Genomic DNA, 21,854 nt, shown 5'->3' with positions numbered 1-21,854 from the left:
GTTTTAAGGTCATAGCAATAGTCCAGTGCTGCATCTTGTCACATTCTGTTTTCCAGCAACCATTGATGTGAAACGGAACATCTTTGACTTGTGTACTGACACCAAAGACTGCTATCTTGCTGTTATTGAGGTAAAGGGAGCCAGCTGTTTTGTTCTGATCTTTAGGATTATTTCAGGTTATACTACAGGCATTTTGTCTGATCTAAGATATGTTCTAAAATTGATGCATTTCCAAAGGTGGTTATTGTTGACCTACTCATTTGATTGGGAGATATATATTGTAAGAGAAATAATAAGAAAATCCCAATATAAAACCACATGGACAGTCATATCTTGGATTCCTCCTTTCTTAGAGGAGTCTGCATCTCTGCCAGAGCAAGATAGGTTCATTCCAAGGATGGTGGTGTCTTTTGCCTGTACCCCTTGCTCTGGGATCAGCCTTCTCATCCTGCTTCCTTTCCCTTTCCGTGTCCCAGGCATAACATTTGCAGAGTTCAAGAATTTTGGGTATTAGAAGCTTTGACAGTTATTGGGTCAAGGTGCATGGGTGCCAGTCATAACTGAGATGTAGATGTGGGCCTTCTGAAAGCTAACTGCTTTTTGTGGACTGGGTATTCTCTTTCAGAACCAAGGCAGCATGGATGCTCTGAATATGGACACAGTGTGCAGGTTGTATGAAGTGGGCAGGCAACGTTTGGCAGAGGATGAGGATGAAGAGGAGGACCAGGTCAGTGGTCTTTGAGATTTCTTGTTGCTGAACAATGCTTTATAGAACAGTATGTTATGCTCTTCTGCTTTTTGCTATAAAGATTTTTTAATATCCGCCTATGCTACCTGTTGGCCTATTCTGCAGGTGTATTGTCCGTGAAATTACTGATATAACTAAAACTCAGAAGAAAGCAGATTTTTGTTATTATAAAGCTTTAACCCCAGTACCTGAAGGTCCTGTGAGTTCCATTTGTAGATTAATTTGGATATTAGCAATCTCAGAAATTGTTTTGGAGGTTTCCTTGAACTCACTTTTGGGCCAGTGCCCTGTGCGGCTTCAGGATGAGCAGCCCCCATATTCCCAGTGTCGGTGCAAAACAGAGAAGTCAGTCTGCTGAGATGGGTCTTGGAAATGGCTTAAGCTTTATAAAGAAAGGTCTGGTTTGTTATTTTCTCAGTTTTATGGCCTAGTCTTTTTTCACAGTAATGGATTGGAGCTTATAAGTAAAGAAGATTTTGATGCTTTTGGAAATTAAACATTTATTAAATGTGGGTAGATAGTATGTCTCACAGAATCTTAGTTTTTTTTTGTAGGGGATTTTAAGTTACTGTCATATTCTAGGTGCTTGCCTATGTGGTGTGTCAGTATCCGTTCTGAAGAGTTTCTTAAACTTCTGACTTTCAGCAGATCTTTCCTGTCAGCTGGGCTCACACCACATTCTCTATGCCTAAAGCTCCTATAAACATCCATGAATAGGCTTTTCTGTGGACATAAATTTCAACTCCTTTGGGTAAATACTAGGAGTGCTGTTGCTAGATTGTATGGGAAGAGTTATATTTAATTTCATAAGAAAATGACAAACTGTCTGCCAAAGAGGCTATATACCATTTTGCATTTTCACCATCAGTAAATAAGAATTCTTGTTGTTTCACATCCTTACCAGCATTTGGTGTTGTCAGTGTTTTGGATTTTGGACATTCTAATAGGTATGTAGTAGTATATATCACTATTTAATTAAATTAAAAAATTAATAGACATTCCTTTATTTGAACAACCTCTACACACAATCAAAATGTGTTTGATTTTTTGGAGTAGAAAGGAATTAAGGTCTTGCAGTTACATGAGCCTGCTACAAATGTTTTCTGAAAATGATTTAACTGAGCCTTTTTACACCCTTCCTGATGGCTGGTACCAGACCAAAAGGAGGGAGACTTTCTCCACAATCCCTCTGGACTCCTCCCCCACTTCAGGAAGGTTCTTTCTAAGTGGAAGGCTCTCATTGTTATTTTAATTTGCATCTCCCTGATGCATGCTTATTTGCCATTTATACATCATCTTTGGTGAGGTGTCAGTGTCATTGGCTTATTTTTCAATTGGGTTGCTTGTGTTTTTATTGAGTTTTAAGAGTTCCTTGAATATTTTGGCTAATAGTCCTTTATCTGATATGTTATTTGCAAATATTTCCTCTTAGTTTGTGGCTTATCTTCTCATTCTCTTGACTCTGTCTCTCACAGAGCAGAAGTTTTTGTCTTCATGAAGTCCAGCTTATCAATTATTTCTTTCATGAATTGTGCCTTTGAGGTTGCATCTAAAAAGTTTTCAAACTCAAGGTCATCTGGATTTTCTCCTGTTATTTTTTTGGAGTTTTATAGTTTTGCATTTCACACATAGGTCTGTGATTCTTTTTGAGTTAATATTTGTGAAGGGTGTAAGGTCTGTGTCTAGATTCATTGCTTGCTTTTTTTGTTTGTAGTTGTCCAGTTCAAATACCATTTGTTGAAAAGACTTTTTTCCCGTTGTATTGCCTCTGTTCCTTTGTCAAGGATCAGTTGACTATTGGGGGGGGGAGGGGCAGAAAGAGGGAGAGAATCTTAAGCAGCCTCCATGCCCCATGCAGAGCCCAACACAGGGCTCTATCTCACAACCCTGAGATCATGACTTGAGCTGAAGTCAAGAGTGGGAGGCTTAACTGAGTGAGCCACCCAGGCATCCTCAATTGACTGTTTTTATGTGAATCTATTTCTAGGCTCTCTACTGTTCTATTGATCTATTTGTCTATATTCTTCAATACCTCACTGTCTTGGTTACTGTCGCTTTATAGTAAGTTTCGAAGTTGTGTAGTGCCAGTCCTCCAACTTTGTTCTCCTTCAATATTGTGTTGACTATTCTGGGTTGTTTGCTTCTCCATATAAACTTTTGAATCAGTTTGTTGATATCTACAGCATAGCTTGCTGGGATTTTGAATGGGAGTGCATTGAATTTATTTATAGATCAGGTTAGGAAGATCTGACATCTTGATAGTATTGAGTTTTCCTGTCCATGAACATGGACTCTCCCTTCATTTATTTAATTCTTTGATTTCTTTCATCAGAGTAATGTAGTTTTCCTCTTACAGATCTTGTACATATTTTGTTAGGTTTATACTGAAGTATTTAATTTCAAGAGGTGGGGCTAATGTGAGTGATACTGTGTTTTTAATTTTAGTTTCCACTTTTGCTGGTGTGCAGGAAAGTTGTTATTTAGGAAAGATTGTGAATTAACTTTGTGTCCTACAGCACTGCTATAATTGCTTAATCCAGTTTTCATCATCAATTCTTTGGGATTTTCTGCATAGACAATCATATTGTCTGCAAACAAAGAGTTTTATTTCTTCCTTGCCAGTCTGTACCCTTTTTTCCCCCTGTTCTTGTCTTACTGTATTAGCTAGGACTTCCAGTATGATGTTCTAAAGTAGTGATCTTGATTCTCATCTTAGCAGGAAAGTTCTGAGTTTCTCACCATTAAGTATGGTGTTAGCTGTGGTTTCTTTATAGATAGATATTCTTTATCTAATTGAAGAAGTTTCCCTCCATTCCTGTTTTACTCAGAGTTTTTAGTTATGGGTGTTGGGTTTTGTTAGTCTTTTTCTGAATCTGTTGATGTGAACTTTTTTCTTTAGCCTGTTGAAATAATGAATTACATTAATTGATTTTAAAATGTGAACCAGCCTTGCATAGCTATAATACATTCTGTTTGGTTGTGGTGTGTAATTCTTTTTATACAGTGTGCAATATGATTTGCTAATTTTTTGTTGAGGATTTTTACATCTGTGTTCATGAGAGATGTTGGACTGTGGTTTTCATTTCTTGTGCAGTAGTACCCCCCCAGCCCCCCCCCCCCCCATCTGTAGTTTTGCTTTCCGTGGTTTCACTTTGCGTGGTTTCAGTTACCTGCAGTCAACTCCAGTCTGGAAACAAATGGTCCTCTTTCTGATGTATGGTCAGAAGGTCAGTAGTAGCCTACATCACAGTGCCTCATTCATCTCACAGCATCTTACCATGTAGGTATCATCTCATATCATCACAAGAAGAAGGGTGAGTACGATCAGATTTTCAGAGAGAGACCATATTCACATAAGTTATCATTAATCTCTTACTGTGCCTAATTTATAAACTAAACTATCATAGGCATGCATGTATAGCAAAAAATATATATAGGATTTGGTACTTTCCTCAGTTTTAGGCATTCACTGGGGGTGAGGTGTCTTGGAACATATATCCCTGTTGGATAAGGGGGGGGGTACTACTGTAATGTCTTTGGAGTTGGTATTAGGGTAATCCTGGACTCATGATGAATCAGGGAGTATTTTATCTGCTTCTGTCTTCTAGAAGAGATTTTAGAGAATGGATACAAGCCTGGTGCTTTCTGTTTTGGAAGGTTATTAATTATTGATTAAATTTCTTTAGTAGCTAAAGGCCTATTCAGATCGTCTATTCTGTGCATTTCGGCACATGGTGTTTGTCTTTCAAGGAGTTGGTCTATTTCATCTAAATTACGAAATTTGTGGGCATACAGTTCATAGAATTCTTTTATCCTTCTTTAAAACGTTTTTAAAGATTTAATTAATTAATTAATTTGAAAGAGAGAGAATGTTAGTGCTCATGTGTGAGCAGGGGGAAGGGCAGAGGGGTGTGGAGCCCGATGTGGAGCTTGGTTCCACAACCCTGAGATCATGACCTGAGCTGAGGCCAAGTCAGCTGCTCAACTGACTGAGCCACCAGGTGCACCAGAATTCTTTTATCTTTTTAATGTCCATGGGATATATAGCGATGTGTCCCCTCTTTCATTTCTGATATTAGTAATTTGTGTCCTCTTTTTTTTCTTAGCCTGGCTAGAGGCTTATCAAGTTTATCAATTTTTTTTTTTAAGATTTTATTTATTTATTTGAGAGAGAGAAAGATAATACAAGAAAGCTCGAGCAGGGGAGGGGCAGAGGGAGAGGGAGAAGTAGGGTTCCCACTGAGGGGAGAGCCTGACGTGGGGCTTGATCCCAGGACCGTGGGATCATGACCTGAGCCAAAGGCAGACACTTAACCGACTGAGCCACCCAGGTGCCCCTAGTTTTACCAGTCTTTTTAAAGAACCAGCTTTTTCGACTGCATTGATTTTCTCTATTTCCTATTTTTGATTTCATTGATATCTACTCTGATTTCTATTCTTTTCTTCTGCTTGCTTTGGATTTGATTTGCTCTTCTATTTCTAGTTTTCTAAAGTAGCAGCTTAGGTAACTGAATTTAGGTTTTTATTCTTTTCCAATAATATGCATGCAGTGCTATAAATTTCCCTCTATGTACTGCTTTCACTGCACCCCACAAATTTTTATAAGTGTCTGTGCATTTTCATTTAGTTCAAAGTATTTTTTGAGATTTCTTTGACTCATGCTATTTAGAAGTGTGTTGTTTAATCTCCGAAGTATTTTGGGGCTTTCTAGCTGTATTTCTGTTACTGATTTTTAGTTTAACGCCATTGTGGTCTGAGAACAAACATTATGTGATTTCTATTTTAAATTTGTTAAGATGTGCTTTGCGGCCCAGAATGTGTCTATCTTGGTGAATGTTTCATGTGAGTTTGAGAATGATGTGTGAGTTGTTGGACAAAGTAGTCTATAGATGTCCATTATACTCGGTTGATGATTTTCTGCCTGCTGTTTCTTCCTTTCTTTCTTTCTCTCTCTCTTTCTTTCTTTCTTCCTTCCTTCCTTCCTTCCTTCCTTCCTTCCTTCCTTCCTTCCTTCCCTTCTTTCTTTTTTTCTTTCTTTTTTTCTTCCTTCCTTCCTCCCTCCCTCTCTTTCTTTCTTTCTTTCTTTCTTTCTTTCTTTCTTTCTTTCGATTTTATCTATTTAAGAGAGAGAGAGCATGAGTTCGGGGAGGAGCAGAGGGAGAAGAGGGACAAGCAGACTCTGTGCTGAGCTCGGAGCTCGATGTAGGGCTTAATCCCAGGACCCTGAGATCATGACATGAGCTGAAATCAAGAGTTGGATGCTTAAATGAGCCACTTAGGCGCCCCCTGTATCTTTCCATTTCTGATAGAGGGGTATTGAAGTCTCCAATTACAATAAATGGATTCATCTTTTGTCACTTTTTGCCTCCTGTATTTTGGTGCTCTTTTGTTAGGCACATTTATGTTAAGGATTGTTATGTTTCCTTGGAAAGTTGACCCCTTTATCATCATATAATGCTCTTCTTTACTCCTGATAACTTTCCTTGGTCTGAAGTGTGCTTTGTCCGAAAGTAATATAGTTATCCTGGCTTTCTTTAATTCATTAGCATGGTATCTTTCTCCACGCATTTATTTTTAGTCTGTATGTGTCTTTATATTTAAAGTGGGTTTCTAGTGGACAACATGTAGTTGGGCCTTGTTTCTTGATCCACACTGATAATGTCTTTTAATTGATGCGTTTGGAGTATTGACATTCTAAGTGATTATTGGTATAGTTGGCTTCATTTCTGTACTTGTTACTGATTTCTGTTTGTTGCCCTTGTTTTTTGTTCCTGTTTTTGTCTGCTACTCTTTTTATGCTTTTTGTGGTTTTAATTGAGCAGTTTTCTAGGATTCTACTCTCTTTTTTGTTAGTTTATTAGTTATACTTTTTTTTTTTTACTTTTTTTAGTGGTTATCCTAGATATATACCTTTACAAGTAATCCAAGTCCACTTTCAGATGACACTCTACCTCTTGACAAGTAGTACAAGTACCTTGTGATAGAATAATCCTAATTCTCTCCTTTCCCTTGTTTTCTTGCTCTCCTTCATTTTACTTATGTATAAGCATACATAAGCATGTATACATATGTACATAATCATATATAATCACACATTATTGGTGTTATTTTGGATAAGCTATTATTATCTTGTACAAAGATCCATTAAGAAAAGTAGGAGCGCCTGGGTGTCTCAGTTGGTTAAGCTCCAAGTAAGTTCAGCTCAGGTCGTGATCTCAGGGTCCTGGGATCAAACCCCGAGTCAGGCTTCCTGCTCAGCAGAGAGTCTGCTTCTCCCTCTTCCTCTGCCCTTCCCTTCTGCTTGTGCTTGCGCACATGCTCTCTCTCTCTCAAAGTAAATAAGTAAAATCTAAAAATAAAATAAAATAAAATAAAATAAAATGTTTTTTCTACCTTTACTTGTTCCTTCTCCACTACTCTTCTTTTATATAGATTGAAGTTTCTGACCTTGATCATTATTCCTCCCTCTGAAGAATTTCTTTTAACATTTCTTACAAGATAGGTCTACTGGCGACAAATGCCCTAAATTTTTGTTTGTCTGAAGAAGACTTTATTTCTCCACTTTTGAAGGATACTTTCACAGGAGAGGGTTATGAAATTCTAGGTTGGTGCTTTTGTCTCTCAACATTTTAAGTATTTCACTTCCCTCTCTCCTTGCTTGCATGGTTTCTGAGGAGATGTGTGGTACAATTTTTATCTTTTTTCCTCTATAGGTGAGGTCTTTTTCCCCTCTTAAGGATTTTTTTTTTCATCTTTGATTTTCTGTAGTTTGAAAATGATGTGACTATGTGTAGGTTTTTTGTGGGGCATTTATCTTGCTCAGTGTTCTTAAAAGCTTCCTGGATCTTTGGTGTCTAACAATTTTTGCAAAATTTTCAGTCATCATTGATTCAGTTATTATTATTATTATTTCTCCTCCTTCTCCTCCTCCTCCTCCTTCTCCTCCTCCTCCTCTTCCTCCTCCTTAAGAGAGAATCTTAAGTAGGCTCCATGGCCCAGCGTGGAGCCCGACATGAGGCGTGATCCCACAACCCTGAGATAATGACCTGAACTGAAATCAAGAGCTGGATGCTTAACTGACTGAGCCACCCAGTTGCCCCCAAATATTCTTTCTGGTTTTTTTTTCTCTTCCTTCTAGAATTCCTGTTATGTGTATCTTATACCTTTTGTACTCATCCCACAAGTCTTGGTATTTTGTTCTGTTTTTCGGTCTTTTGTCTCTCTGCTTTTCAGTTTTGGTGGTGTCTTTTGAGATATCCTCATGTTCTGAGATTCTTTTCTTAGCTATGTACAGTCTCCTAGTAAAGCCCACCAAGCCATTCATTTCTGTCACAGTGTTTTTAATTGATAGTATTTCTTTTTGGTTCTTTCTTCAGATTTCCATCTCTCTGCTTCCATTGCCTTTTCTCTTGTATGCTGTCCCATTTATGCATTAGAGAGCTCCCTTAGTGTCTTGATCATGGTTGTTTTAAATTCCTGGTCTGATAACCACTGCCATATCTAGGTCTGGTTCCAGTGCTTCCTCTGTCTCTTCTGTGTGTTTTTCCCTTTTAGTAGGTCTTATAATTTTTTTTCCAAGATTTTATTTTTAAGCAATCTCTACACCCAATGTGTGTGTGATGACTGGGGCTCAAACTCACAACCCAGACATCAAGAATCATGTACTCCAACGACTGAGCCAAGCAGAAGCCTTGTAATTTTTTTCTTGATAGCTGGATATGATGTGCTGGCTAAAAAGAACTGCTGTAAATTGGCCTTTAGTAATGTGGTGGCAAGCTGTGGGGGGAAGGGAAGTGTTTTATAATCCTATAAGTTGGTCTCAGTGTTTTAGTGAGTCTATACCTCTGTACTGTGAACGTCACACATGCTTCTGAGTTTTTTCTATCCCCTTTTGGAGGGACAGGATGGCTAGAGTGGACTGGAGTTGGGTATTTCCCTCCCCTCCGTGTCAGTTAGGCTCTGATAATGTCCCAGCAGGTTAGGCTCTGGTTTAATAGTTTCTCCTGAGGGCAGGCCTTGTTAAGAAGAACAGGACGCTCTGATGTATTTCAAAATGCCCCCCCCCCCCCCCATGGGAAGCCCAAGGGGATTTTTCTCAGATATTCACTATGAGAATCTGGTCAAGTTCCTGGAGGTCAAACTCACGAAAGTGTGGGGGCCCTGATAACTGGGTCCCCTGGAGTTTTTCTCTCTCAGGATTTATCCGCAGAATTGTGTCTAGCAATTTGTGAGCTACAGTTTATGTTTCCCAACCTTGGCACTGGTTCCTATGGAGGTTTATCCTTTTGGGTTTATGCTCTGACAAGTTGCAATTTTCCGCATTTTCTTGTTGGTGTCTCCAGTTTAGGGGGCAGTTGTGCCCCTGTGACCCCACCTCTCTGTCAAATAAAAAGAGTTATTGATTTTTCTGTTTGTTTAGTGTTTTGTTAAGGATGGTGACTTTCAGCTCACATGCCACACTGGAAACCAGAAGCTGCTGTACCATGGTTTTTTGAATGCCGTATTTATTTACTTACTTATTTATTTATTTATTTATTATTTTATTTATTTATTTATTTTTAAAGGTTTTATTTATTTATTTGACACAGAGAGAGAGACACAGCCAGCGAGAGAGGGAACACAAGCAGGGGGAGTGGGAGAGGAAGAAGCAGGCTCCCAGCGGAGGTGCCTGATGTGGGGCTCGATCCCAGAATGCCAGGATTATGCCCTGAGCCAAAGGCAGATGCTTAACGACTGAGCCACCCAGGCGCCCCTGAATGCCATATTTATTAAAAAGGACATTTAGAGACTGGAGTTTAAACCACTTCACCCAGTGCTGCTAGGGATTCCATAGTGTGGAAGGGGATTTCTGTTAATGCTTTCCAGCTTCATGGCTTGGAAGGTCCTCAGTGATCTCTTTGGTTTCATGGGTGAGAGGAACCTGTATTGTTTAAAGCTCATATGAGTTCTGCGATATGGGTAAAAGAAAGAGGTCTTCAGAAGGATACTTGAGATTTTTTTTTTTTAATAGGCTCCATGCCTAGTATGGAGCCAAATGTGGGGCTTGAACTCACAACCCTGAGATCAAGACCTGAGCTGAGATCAAGAGTCGGACACTTAACCAACTGAACCACCCAGGCACCCCTTGTGAGACCTTTGATTTATTTGTGACATGGATCTTCATATTTTCTTGAATGCTGTACTATTTAACTTTGTACATGTTTAGTGTTTCTTGGTAGCAGAGCTTGTGAGTGATTAGATCCTCCAAACATCATGTGGTTGCCTTGGTTTGGTGTCTTAATAGTGTCTGTTCTTTTATTCTTTTGGCCTATTGTTACCTTAGTCACCCCGCTTCCTTAATGCATACTCTTTTCCACTATAGTGGTTATGAAACATGATGTAGTTTATCCTTGAATAGATAGAGAAGATGATGTTGAGCTATTTGTCAGTATATTACAATGGTACAGACCATCCTGTCCTCTATGGCTTTATTCATCACTACTCTTGTCACCTGTAGATCGTTACCACATATCAGTTGTCTCAGGCTTCTTGGGTGTTATATGTTGTACTGTAAATCTGAAGCAAAAATTGGGTTTAAGTTATTTATCAACACCATTATTCCTACCCTCCTATATCCTTGCAGTTTACGAGGGAGTGGAAATAATAGTCTTGGGACTGTCACCTGTGGTCCAGTCCATCTGGTACCCATTATCTTTGAGGAGGAGGTCAGGAAAAGAGAAGCTAGCGTTGCCCTAGACACCTTGGAATCTAGAGGGCTGCTGTTCTCGGGGTTGGCCTTATTCTTCTTGCAGACATGAAGTGATGAGAGATGAATTTTCTCATGGCTGGCTGTGGAAGCAAGAGACAAACCATAAAGGAAAAACTTAAGAGAAAGGACTTCTTGATTCTTCTCCTGTGCTTCTGTTTAACTTTCCTTTTAGAAAGGTTAAGGGAGAAAGAGATTAGAAAGGGGAGTGGGTAGGTAGTTGTTAGGACTTCTGAGTCTGTGGTGCAGGAAGGAAAAATAGAGACTTCCTTGTCATGGATAGCCAAAGTCGAGAGGGGCAGGCTCAAGAGGGCCCTAACGAGTGGCCCTAGGGCCCAGTCCATGGAAGAGTCTAAAAGCTTCTAGCTGGGAGGGGACTAGATGTCTTTGTAGGCAATGTAGGTAAGTTAGCATTGCTTCTGGATTTCAAGGCTTGTTTCATTACATACTGACATCACTGTCCTTAGGGATTATCTGGTGCATTTCATATTTAAAGTACCTCCTTAGAGAACTGGTTTTACTCTTAAGCCCTTGGCATTTTGATTTTGATTTAGAAGTGTTTTAGTGGGATATACCATATCTAAGCACATTTCCTTTGTATCCTGAATTCTGTTGATTCACACGTCCTTCTGGAATCTTGCAGTAGTTTTTTGCAGTATTCACTATCTCCATTAGATTTCTGTCTTCCCTGTGCCCGCTTGATTTTATTTTTAACTCACTTTCCTTTGTGTGCTTCACCTAATTTTAAAATTAGACATTTAATTTTCTTACAAGTCATTTGCCATTCAAAGTTTTGTTCTAGTCTAGATATGTGCTCTCACGTCTTCTCAGATGTCCCAGGTATGACTTATATGGCTCAGGATGCCAGCACCTGTGACTGACACCTTTGAATTTGCCTTTTCACCTTAGCAAAATAAAATTAGAAGTAGGAATGGTCAGCTGCCACCTGATAAAATGGTCCAGCATAAAGTACCTATATAAATATTTATTAATTTAAAAAGCTTTATTAAGATAGAATTTATATACCACAAAAATGATTGTCTTTTGCCCTTATGTTTCAATAAGTTTGAAGATTAATAAGAAGGGATGAATGGAATCAATATATTGTTGAATGAAGACATATATGATGTATTTGATATCCATAAATATTTTGTTCCTGAGGTCGCTAGTCTTCCAACCTTGAGGCATTTGATGAAAGCAGAGATGAGCCTGTCATTTATGAAAACTCATATTATCCATTGGAATTTTGGTATCTGTGTTGTTTTTTTACAAATCAATTCAGTCATCTTTGACGGTGGCTTTTAGGAAAATTACAAAACGTTTCAAAGATTAGTAATTAATCATTGTTCCTAGATTTTGAAAAGGCAATACATTTCAACTAATTATAGTTAACCTTAAAAAAAGCAAAAACAAGGGAATAATGCTCTCTTTTCTCCACTCCATTTTGGAATCTGGGACACACTGTGCGCTGTGCTTCCTGTGTGTTCTCCACTGCCTAGAAGCGGATGGTAAGAGTCTTTACTGATTACACACCTGCTGTAAGCCTGGTCATTGATTCCTGAAAGGCCTTTTTCTCCCCGCCCTAAATTTTTAGAATGTCTGTGAGTTAGATTCTGTCCATGAGGAGAAAAACACAAGTGTTTATGACTCTGAAATGAGCCTTTTAATGATTGTTAACACCTGGAACAAGTGTCAGGAGGAGAAGCAGGAGTTTACCTTTTATAAAATATGACATGTTGAATGAACTGTCAAGAGAGTATGCTCAGGTTTTATTTATTTTTTATTTAATTTAATTTTTAAAAAATATTTTATTTACTTGAGAGAGCACAAGCAGGGGGAGCAGCAGGCAGAGGGAGAGGGAGAAGCAGGATTCCCTATGTGGGGCTTGAACCCAGGACCCTGGGATCATGACCTGAGCTGAAGGCAGATGCTGAACTGACTGAGCCACCCAGGCGTCCCTAGGCTCAGGTTTTAATTACATTCTTATAAAGGTATCATAGTTAGATTAACTGTTCTTTAAGTATGACCAGAGGTTTGTTTTTCTAAGAGGTTGGTTATATTTTTGAAGGTAATGTAGGCTAAAAGCTATTTCTCTTGAAAATGAGACATGTATCCAAGAAGAATTTTGAATGGTCTGGAAACAAATGCTGCACTAATTTAAAAAATCAAATTGTTTAAGTCCTGGAGAACAAGACAGCAGAGAATGTCACTGGAATACCTGGAATCACCTATTTTGGTTCTGTCATTGGGAGTCTGTGGACAAGGGTCTATTACAGGAAAGGAGAACTTTAGGACCAGCAGGTACTCAGAGGACAGCTATGCACACGTTCTTCATTAGGGGTGCACTTCACAGTTCCTGGGCAGACTTTCCAAAATCCGCCTGTGTGAGCTTCACTTAGAAAGGTTGGTTCTGTCAGCCTGGACCCTGGGTGTGGTTTAGAAATATGTATTTTGGAAAACTTTTTCCCAGGTGCTTCTGATGATCACATCTGAATAGGAGCCACTGATTGAATTAAATCACCTCTTTAACAAGAAATTGAGATTCACAGAACTTGGCATTAGAGAGATGTTCAGTAAATAGTGCTTCCGTTGTAATTCTGGAACATGGGCAGTGTTGATGGAACTCCTGGGGTTTTGGATCTGGGAATGAATGGATAAGACCATAGAGAGCTGGAGAGACTGGAGAGAAGCGAGAATGCATTCAGTGAGTGTAATGAGAGTGGGTAGGAGGGAGTCCCGGGGACCCGCCATTTGTGGGAAACAGTAGTTCAGCTGGATGTGAAGCCACAGGAGTGGGAGAAATGAAAGATGTTTGAGGTTTTCACCTGGTAACTGGGAGGAGTATAGAAAAGGTACTGGCTTTAAAGATGTTTTGAGTTCAGTTTTGGAATTAAGAGATTTTAAGTTTCTGTGGTCCGAATGGGTAGAGCCGTCTGAGAGTTCAAAGATTTGGAATTAGAGGAAATATGAAGACAGAAATTAAAGTTGTAGGAACCTCTGTGCCAAGGAGATCAGCAAGAGACCAGGTTCAGATGCGCCCAGTGTGGAGGCAGGATTGTGGTCAGTCACCATAGAGAAGCCCCCTGGTTGGCCACCCAGGCCTTCTTATTCCTTTAGGAAGATTGCCATCAGTGTAACAGGAACAACAAACTTTTGTTGAACACTTCGTATATGCTAGATACTTTCCGAAGAGATTATTAATATACATACATGCATACACGTTTTCCCCCCCTTTAAATGCTAACATACAACCCTATGAGGCAAAGTAAATCATCCCAAAGTCAGTTATTGCATTGGTAGAGTTTAGTGGCAGCAGCTTGGCTCCAGAGCAAACACCATTAATTGCTGCCCTGTGGAGTCGTGCGGGCAAAAGCCAGACTGTCCAGTGTTGGAGGAAGAGAGAGTGAGGGAGTGAGTGAGCATGTGGCGGGCGGGGTACCCGGAGGCCGGGAATAGGGTTTGGGTGGAAGCAGTGTGGAGCCTGTGTGGATGGAGAAGTGGTTAGGTTTGGCCGACCTGGCCCTCCTCAGAGAAGATGAGAAGCCAGTGGAGAGAAGCATGAAGGTGGTGGGTGTGGTAATGAGATCCGGAGAGCACTGCTGCTCGGAGCATGAGTGGAAGGCTGGCTTCCTACTCAGACCAGAGTTAAGTCAGGTTTAGATGTGGAGATGGGACCAGAGGGCAGCTGAGGGAGCTCATGCCAGTTGACTTCTCCTCTCTGTAGGAGGGGAGTGGGTTGGTTAATCTGCAGGGGTTTGGGGCTTTGGATAACCATGAAATTCACTTAATAGTGGAATTGAGAAGAGTTTTGGCATTCTTTCTGTAGGAAAATTTATTAATAGTTCAAAACATCCTGGCCCTGAGTCCCTCTAATTCTGTTTCCAAGGCCTTAAAGTCTTAGAGAATTTTTTAAAACCCCATAATATTCCTAGATCTAAAACCTTATCTAAATGTTGTTGGGGATGATTCTGGATTTTAGTAAGATTTTTTTTTTCATTAAGTAATAATTCTTAGTTTCTTTTCTTTCACTTTTTTTTTTAAAGGTAGTTTTATTTTTTTTAAAGATTTTATTTATTCGACAGAGAGACAGCCAGTGAGAGAGGGAACACAAGCAGGGGGAGTGGGAGAGGGAGAAGCAGGCTCCCAGCGCAGGAGCCTGATGTGGGGCTCGATCCCAGAACGCCAGGATCACACCCTGAGCCGGAGGCAGATGCTTAACAACTGAGCCACCCAGGCGCCCCTCACGTTTTTTTTTTTTTTTTTTAACCACTTCTGACCACTCCTTAAATCTTTAGATATGAAAGAGAGGGGCTTATGTTACCAATCAGGTATTTAAACCAGCAGAGAATGCTCCTAAAATTACTTCCTAGACTCTCTTTTGGGTTCAGCTACAGAATTAGATTCTGTATTCAGTATTTTGATTTCGTGTTTTTTTTGTTTTTTTGTTTTTTTAAAATTTTATTTATCAGAGAGAGAGAGAGCACTAGTGTAGGGAGGGGCAGAGGGAGAGGGAGAAGCCGACTCCCCACTGAGCAGGGAGCCAGATGCAGGACTTGATCCCAGGACCCTGAGATCATGACCTGAGCTGAAGGCAGATGCTCAACCGACTGAGTCACCTGACTGAGTCAACCATCTGAGTCGCCCCAGATTCTACAGTATTTTGGACAGATTTGTGAGCTTGTGTTTCATAATTCAGGTTTCAGATTTAAAATTTAGAAAGTGAGTTTATGGCCATATCGATGTGTAACAAAATACGTGTTAAACCAGCATTGGTCATTAAGCATAGAATTTAAATGATGGAGTGATGTGTTTTACTTGAGATTCAGGTAGAGGGTCCCCTTCCTAATCATTTCCCTTGCCCTGTCATGGTCACATAAGTCCTCCTGACCTTCTGGGATGAATATATATAAACTATTTCTTCTACTACAAGATTAAAGCTTGGATTTGTAGTCTCCTGGAAGAACTTGGAATGTTATCTGTAGTTCAGAGCTCAGACCCTGATTGACCCTATTTTCTAGGATTGCTTTTGATTTAGGAGCTTTTTCGCATTTCTCCTGGATCAGCTAGGCTTTGATGTCTTTAGAAATGAAAAAGAATGGTCTTCCTAAATTTGCTGGCTAATAGATGCCTGTTTGAACCTTGTAACCTTTTACATACCCACTCAACTGTGGACCTTTAAAAGTTATGGGACATTGAAAATTTATGTGAATTGTCCAGGTTTACATGCCATATAATTTGGCAGAGCTAGGATTCTAACCCAGGTGTGTTTGATTCCAAAGCCTGGGCATTTTCTCCTGTCCCACTCTTTAATGCCAAGTGTGCATATCAGTAACTATGTATTAATTTCAGATTCAAAAATAAAAATAAAAAAGTTATGCCATCTTAAATTTTAAATGTAATTATATTGTCCCATAGAGGCTTAAGAAACACAGGGCTTTGGATACTTTTTTCCTTAATGTACTCATTTTTAACTGTGGTACTTTATTAATGAATTAGAACTAATTTTGGTCAAGGTCATGAAAATATGCCTGGAAAAAAAAAGGCAAAAATTCTAATCTGGTAAGCACTTTGGATTAGTTCTCTGAATTTTGACCTTTTCCCCTTTCCCCAGTATTTGTATGAACCGATATGCTTGTAGGGGTGATGAAGGAGCTTGTCTGTGTCTCGGTTTGTCATTACTGCCTTCAAGTACTCTCAACGCCTTTCCAGTAGGTGAATGCTTAGTAGTCGTGGCCCAGGGTGTCACGTGTGTTTTCATATACAAGCATGTGCGAGCTCTGGTCTAGACCATACACACATTTGTACAGGCCTTAGGTTTACTGGGTAAAGGGGTTAGTTTTCCCCATGTAGCTGCCAGAAATTGTTGAAAAGTCTGTCACTGGGTCAAACAGCATATCAAAAAGTCTCTAAAGGATGGTTTCAAAATTATCAAAAGTCCATAAAGCATGGCTACTCTGCTGAACATGAGCCTAGTTTATATTATAGCTGGTGAACACTAGTGGCCAAATAAGCACAAAATTTTAGGTTTTTAAGTGATTGGCGTGCAGCAACACTTTAAAAAAAATGTGTTTTACCTATGTTTTTTCTGTGTATGTTGGGCTTATTCTTTCTTGACTTTCATTAGTCTGATGTAGTAAATGAATTTTGTATTTTATTGTTGAAGGAATTAGAATCCTTTTGCTACTGGCAAGGTTGACAGTTGGTGTTTGAGCAGAAGGATAAGTGAATGATGGTCACATTTACTTGGGAACACCTGTTATCCTTATCAAAACAGAGGTGTCTTTGTTTCTTTTCAAGCAGGAAAGGACACCATTTGGATTCTAGTGCAAAGTTGAAATCTGTGGCAGAGGCTAGAATGTATCCTTTATAAAGCCCAGGGTACCCAGAGCCAGTATTCTATTAGTTTTCTGGTAGTTTTCCTGACTTTGGAAAGATCTCGTAAGAATAGAGGGAAGGACGGTTTCTCTAGCACACTCTTTGTTGTGTTTTCGTGTGTGCAGCTTGTAACAGAATATGTAGGTATCTGTTCGGTTCTGTTGTGAAGTTAGTTTTGTCGGACAGTTAGATCATTGGGTACTTATGATGGCACTCTTGAGAGGTTTACCCACTTCCTTGGTTTTAAGATCAAGGGCAAGACCTTGAAGGGCTTCGGAGCTGACTCAGCGCTGTGTTCTTCCTCTGTCTTGTTAAAGCATTGCTTTTTAGATGTCCAGTAGAAGCTTTTGTTCCAGTGGCCCAACTGATTTCACTTGGTTTGGTTGATGCAGGAGAGAGAGAAGAGCTCCCTTGGTTTTATTACTTATTTAGGAACCTAGAATGTTGGTGGCTGAGAGCTTTGTGAATGAATTGTGTTTTCTTGGATAAGGGCTGTGGGACCAGTCATGCCTTTGTGGAGTGACCAATAATCCTTGTCTGAGAGGTGCTTTGAAAAGTATCTTGGGGAACATGTGTGTGCCTGTCTCAGTGTTTATTAGATTACCTAGATCACCACTCTCTCTACTGATGGTTTCCTCCCGTCCTTTGGGAAGAAGGGAAGGACTCCCCATGTGGCCCACATGGGTTAGGCCTCTGTGTTTTTCCTAATGGACCTCATGCTCTCTTACCAGGAAGAGGAAGAACAGGAGGAAGAAGATGACGATGAAGATGATGATGACACTGATGACCTAGATGAGCTTGACACTGACCAGTTGCTGGAGGCGGAGTTGGAGGAGGATGATAACAACGAGAACGCAGGGGAGGATGGGGACAATGACTTTTCTCCCTCTGACGAGGAGCTAGCAAACCTTCTAGAGGAGGGAGAGGATGGGGAGGATGAAGACTCTGATGCAGACGAGGAAGTGGAACTGATCCTGGGGGACAGTAAGTCTAGGGCCGACCCTGAGGCTGAGCCTTGGCACCCAGGGGAAGGTCCCTTCCCTGCACCCTCCCAGCCAGCAAGCTCCAGCAGGGTTCTGTGCCCCCTATCTGTAGATTCACCACTCTGGCCCCTTAGGAAAAGCAGTTTCACATCTCTCATCCTCTGCTCTTCCACCAGACTGTGTTACTAAAAGGCTGTTATCAGAGGTTGGCACTTTTTCTGTAAAGGTTGGACAGTTAAATATTTTACGCATTGTGGGCCATATGGTGTCTCTCGCAGCTCCTCAGCGCTGCTGTTACAGTATAAAAGCAGCCAGAGACCAGGTGTAAATTAATGATCGTGGCTGTTTTAGAAGTAAAACTTTATGTACAAAAACCCATGGTAGATTTGGTTTGGCCCATGGGCCGTAGTTTGTTGGCTCCTGCTTTAGAGGATGAGCCTTAGAATGGAAGGCCAGATGTAGTTCTTCCTGAGGGGCGGAGCCAGAACTGGCAGCTGCTTATGGGGTGCTGTGCCTGCTCCTTTCTAAAGTTATAAATAAAAGCCCTTGTGGAGGAGTCTTTTCCTGTGTGCTTTTGCCTAAGCCCTCTTAAAGGCCAGGCGACAAATGTTTCTCTTTGGCTTGTTTTGTCATTCTCGCCCCCTCTAATTTTTCTAATAATTTCCCTTTAGGACAGGTTTCTGAAGTCAGGTTTTCTCCTGACTATGCTAGTGAATCCTGAATAAACCTAAGCTGCTAGTTCTAAGAGCCTGCTAGCTCTGCAGTTATATTCTGCCCACTTCAAGAGGATCTGTCTGGCAGCATCACTGTGATGTATGTCACTGTTGACAGACTTATACTTGTTGTGGTCCTGGTTCTTGTGCTACCCTGGCTAACTGGGGAGTAATCCCTGTGATACCCAGCCATTTTCATGTAGCTAACCAGGCCAGTGTGCTCACAACTAGGGCAGGTATGATGCCTAACATGGTAGCCACTAACCACATGTGGCCACTAAAATTTAAATTAAAAATTCATGTCCTCATTTCATGTCCACATTGAAGTATTTGGTAGCCACGTGTGGTTACCATATTGAATGGCACAGATAGAGAACATGTACATGAAATTCATTTACAGGAAATTCTGTGTGCTGGCCTTGGCCCAACTTATGCCAAGCCTCTTCATAGTAGATGCTCGGTTTGTATAATCATTGGCGTTTGGTGGCAGGAGGAGGAGTGTGCGTGTATGTGCATGTGGTAGCAGAGGGTGGGTGACAGTACGTATTTAAGCCTACGTAGAAAAGATTCTATTCCACAGTGACCCAAATCCATTTGCTTTGGGATAAATCTTATATGTGCTTCTAGCCCTCAAATCGAAGGCAGGATTGTCTTAGGGGGCGTTTTTTTTTACATAAGTCCTCTTGCCAAAGTTGTATATTGAGGAAGCTCTCTGGGGCCTGTGCCTTCTATCTGCTGCTTACCAGCCTCCATACTTGGAGGCTGAGGTGATTCAGTGGAGGAGGACTTGCCCTGTCCCTCGCCATGGTCAGAGAGCCAGGGAAGAGGGATTAAAGGGCAAGGCACACATGACAGGATCAAGAGTGAAGGGGCAGTTTTTACTGACCCTTTTTGTCATCTGTGAATAGGGCCACGTGGGGTACAAGTTCTGTTCCTTCCAAGTAATAAGGTAGGCTGGGAGAGCTACTGGTGCTGGGACGCCTGGCATGAGAGGAGCACTAACTTTTTTATTCTTAATAATTTGAATATAAAGCGACTAAATTTGTCTTTGGCCTGTAAAATTACTGCCTCCTTTAACTGTTTAGGAAATTCCTTCCTTTAGGCCTAATAGGTACTGGAAAAACCTTAATTCTATTAGCAACAGAATATTCAGTTTATTTTGGTAGGAATATTTATGATGTGAAAATGCCATAATGTGACGGCTTGAGGACTTTTCAGCTTGGGCTCTAGAGTTGAGGTAGTGATGTGGAGGAGGCACGAATATCGTGTCCTGCATTGCTGTTGGTTTGAGAGAGGCCTCCAGGACCTTACAGCAGGGCAGGCAGAGGGAGCATTCTCTGTACCCTTGGTTTGCTGATAGTTTGCTTCAGTAATCATCTAGAGCATTAGCTCTTAACCTTTCTGAGCTCATGGAGCTTTTTAGGGTGATGAGAGTCAGTGAGACTATAGAAAACCACACCCCTGTGCCACCTCATAACTTAGCGAGGCCCCGGATCCCACAGAGACCTAACGATTGGTTTCAGATACAGAACCCCAACCCTAAGAAGCGAAAACACCTTGACTCTGAAGTCTTTTGTGTGTTCTCTGTTCCAGTCACTTCTACCTTCCCTAAAAGCCTGTGTGTTGGAGAGCAACAGGTTAAAACATTGCTGGGATTGGTTATTTACATCTAGACTGCCTTTGCCAGGAGAGGTCCTGACCAGGGTCTGGGGTCGGGTCTCTTCAACACTTGAGGATGCGAAAAGGCTGAGGAAGGTAGAGGGTGGAGCCCTGTGGCCACCAAGAGGGAGTCTGTGCCCATGCCCTGAAGATTATCTCAAACACTGTGCCTGACAATTACTTGCGTAAAGAAGAGTGTGTCCCTGTCCTCTTCCAGCTGCATTTATACTCTGTCCTTGTGATGCAGAGTTGTTAAGACTCTTAGCAGCTGCACAGCTGGTGGCCTGGTCTCAGGCAGGTGGCCTGGCATTGTGAATCCTAGATCGCAGGAGCACCAGGGGAGTGTCTAGAGGTCCGCCATGGCCCAGGACACCGTGCTGTGCTCGGCTCTGGGAGCAGATCCTGCCCTTCCCTGTTGGCGCTTGCTTCTGGAGGTCTTGCAGCACGGAAGCTGACGAGGCTGTTTAGCTCAGCTTGGCAGGTGTTCGTGTTCCCCACTCCTCACCAGTAGTCAGGCTGTGCTTGTGTCCTTTCAGACCCAGGAGCACCGGTTTTTCCCAGACATCTCTCTCGTTTACATTCAGGACTTTCTTGTATCACAGCCATGTGTTTGTTGATTTTCCTTTATCCACTTCAGCTTTCTTCGTAAAGGAGATTGTAGCGAATGGAAAGAAGGTTTGGGAGCATGGGTGGTTCTTGGCTCAGCTGAGAGTCAGTTCTCAGGTGTCTGGGAAAGGCTGATGGGGAATGCTGTGGAACCACTGGTGTCCCTCTTTGTATGGGAAGCCCACAGCCTGGGGGCTCACAGTCTGTCTGCCCACTTCCCTGGAGACCTTGTTAAAATGGTTTCACAAGCTTCCTGAGCTGTAATCGGGGGGGCACCAAGACCTTTCCCTTACCTTCACTGAGCAAATACTAGAGTCCTTAGGAGCTAGGTAACTATGTTTCTCTCCAATTTTGATCAGCCAGACATGGTGTATTTCATTTTGAAGGTTCTTTTGCCTACTTTCACTCCTCAATGGATCCTTCCAGAGGTGTTAACTAATGTGGTCTATTCACTGCCTGAGAAGGCAGATGGTCCAGCGAAGGGCTCCTCCTGTGCCAGAGATACGGGGTCACCTTCCAGGATGTCCTAGCTGCTCCCTGCTGGCCTCCGGCCTCGAGTTTCTAGGTACCCATTCTCTGGTATTGCCGCATGCTGGCCTGTACCTTTTTGGGAACTTGTTCCCTGCTGATTATATTCAGAGGAATGAATCCTGGGTTGTGACAGCCTCTACCTCTATGAGGTTTTCTGATAAGAGAGTTGTTGAGTTTAAAAGAAATCTCATTCTTGCTTGGGCTCAGCCTGCCTTTTTAGTGGCCCTGGGGGTTGTGGGGGGTCAGGCAGGCCTGTGCCTCCGTCTCAGAAGGACGTGAGGCCAAAGGGCAAAGGGCTGCGGAGGCTCATTCAGTTCTCCCTCAGCCCTGCCCCTTTTGCAGCCATTCAGAAGTTTCAGAGGAATCTTACCTGTCCCTTTAGGGCCCCCCAGTCAGGAGGAACCTCTAGAAGGCAGGGAGTATTGCATCCAGGCCCTGTGAAAGGTGCAGGCGTAACAGGTCCCAGGGGTGGCCACTGTTGCCAACAAGTGTAC

General features: G+C 41.5%; 1 protein-coding gene across 1 annotated transcript in view; it reads left to right on the top strand.

Annotated features, from left to right (window-relative positions):
- DCAF1 (DDB1 and CUL4 associated factor 1) overlaps nucleotides 1-21,854 on the top strand; it is a 72,546-nt gene that overhangs the window by 49,552 nt on the left and 1,140 nt on the right. Inside the window, exons 21-23 of the mRNA XM_026500939.4 lie at nucleotides 57-130; nucleotides 626-727; nucleotides 17,600-17,852. Coding sequence (XP_026356724.1) covers nucleotides 57-130; nucleotides 626-727; nucleotides 17,600-17,852 — 429 coding nt within the window. The remainder of the gene's footprint in view (nucleotides 1-56; nucleotides 131-625; nucleotides 728-17,599; nucleotides 17,853-21,854) is intronic.

This window comes from Ursus arctos, unplaced genomic scaffold (assembly GCF_023065955.2).
Source record: "Ursus arctos isolate Adak ecotype North America unplaced genomic scaffold, UrsArc2.0 scaffold_14, whole genome shotgun sequence".
In the NCBI taxonomy this organism is placed as follows: Eukaryota; Metazoa; Chordata; class Mammalia; order Carnivora; family Ursidae; genus Ursus; species Ursus arctos.
Note: the sequence above shows the minus strand (reverse complement) of the source record. Positions and strands in the feature narration are given on the sequence as shown.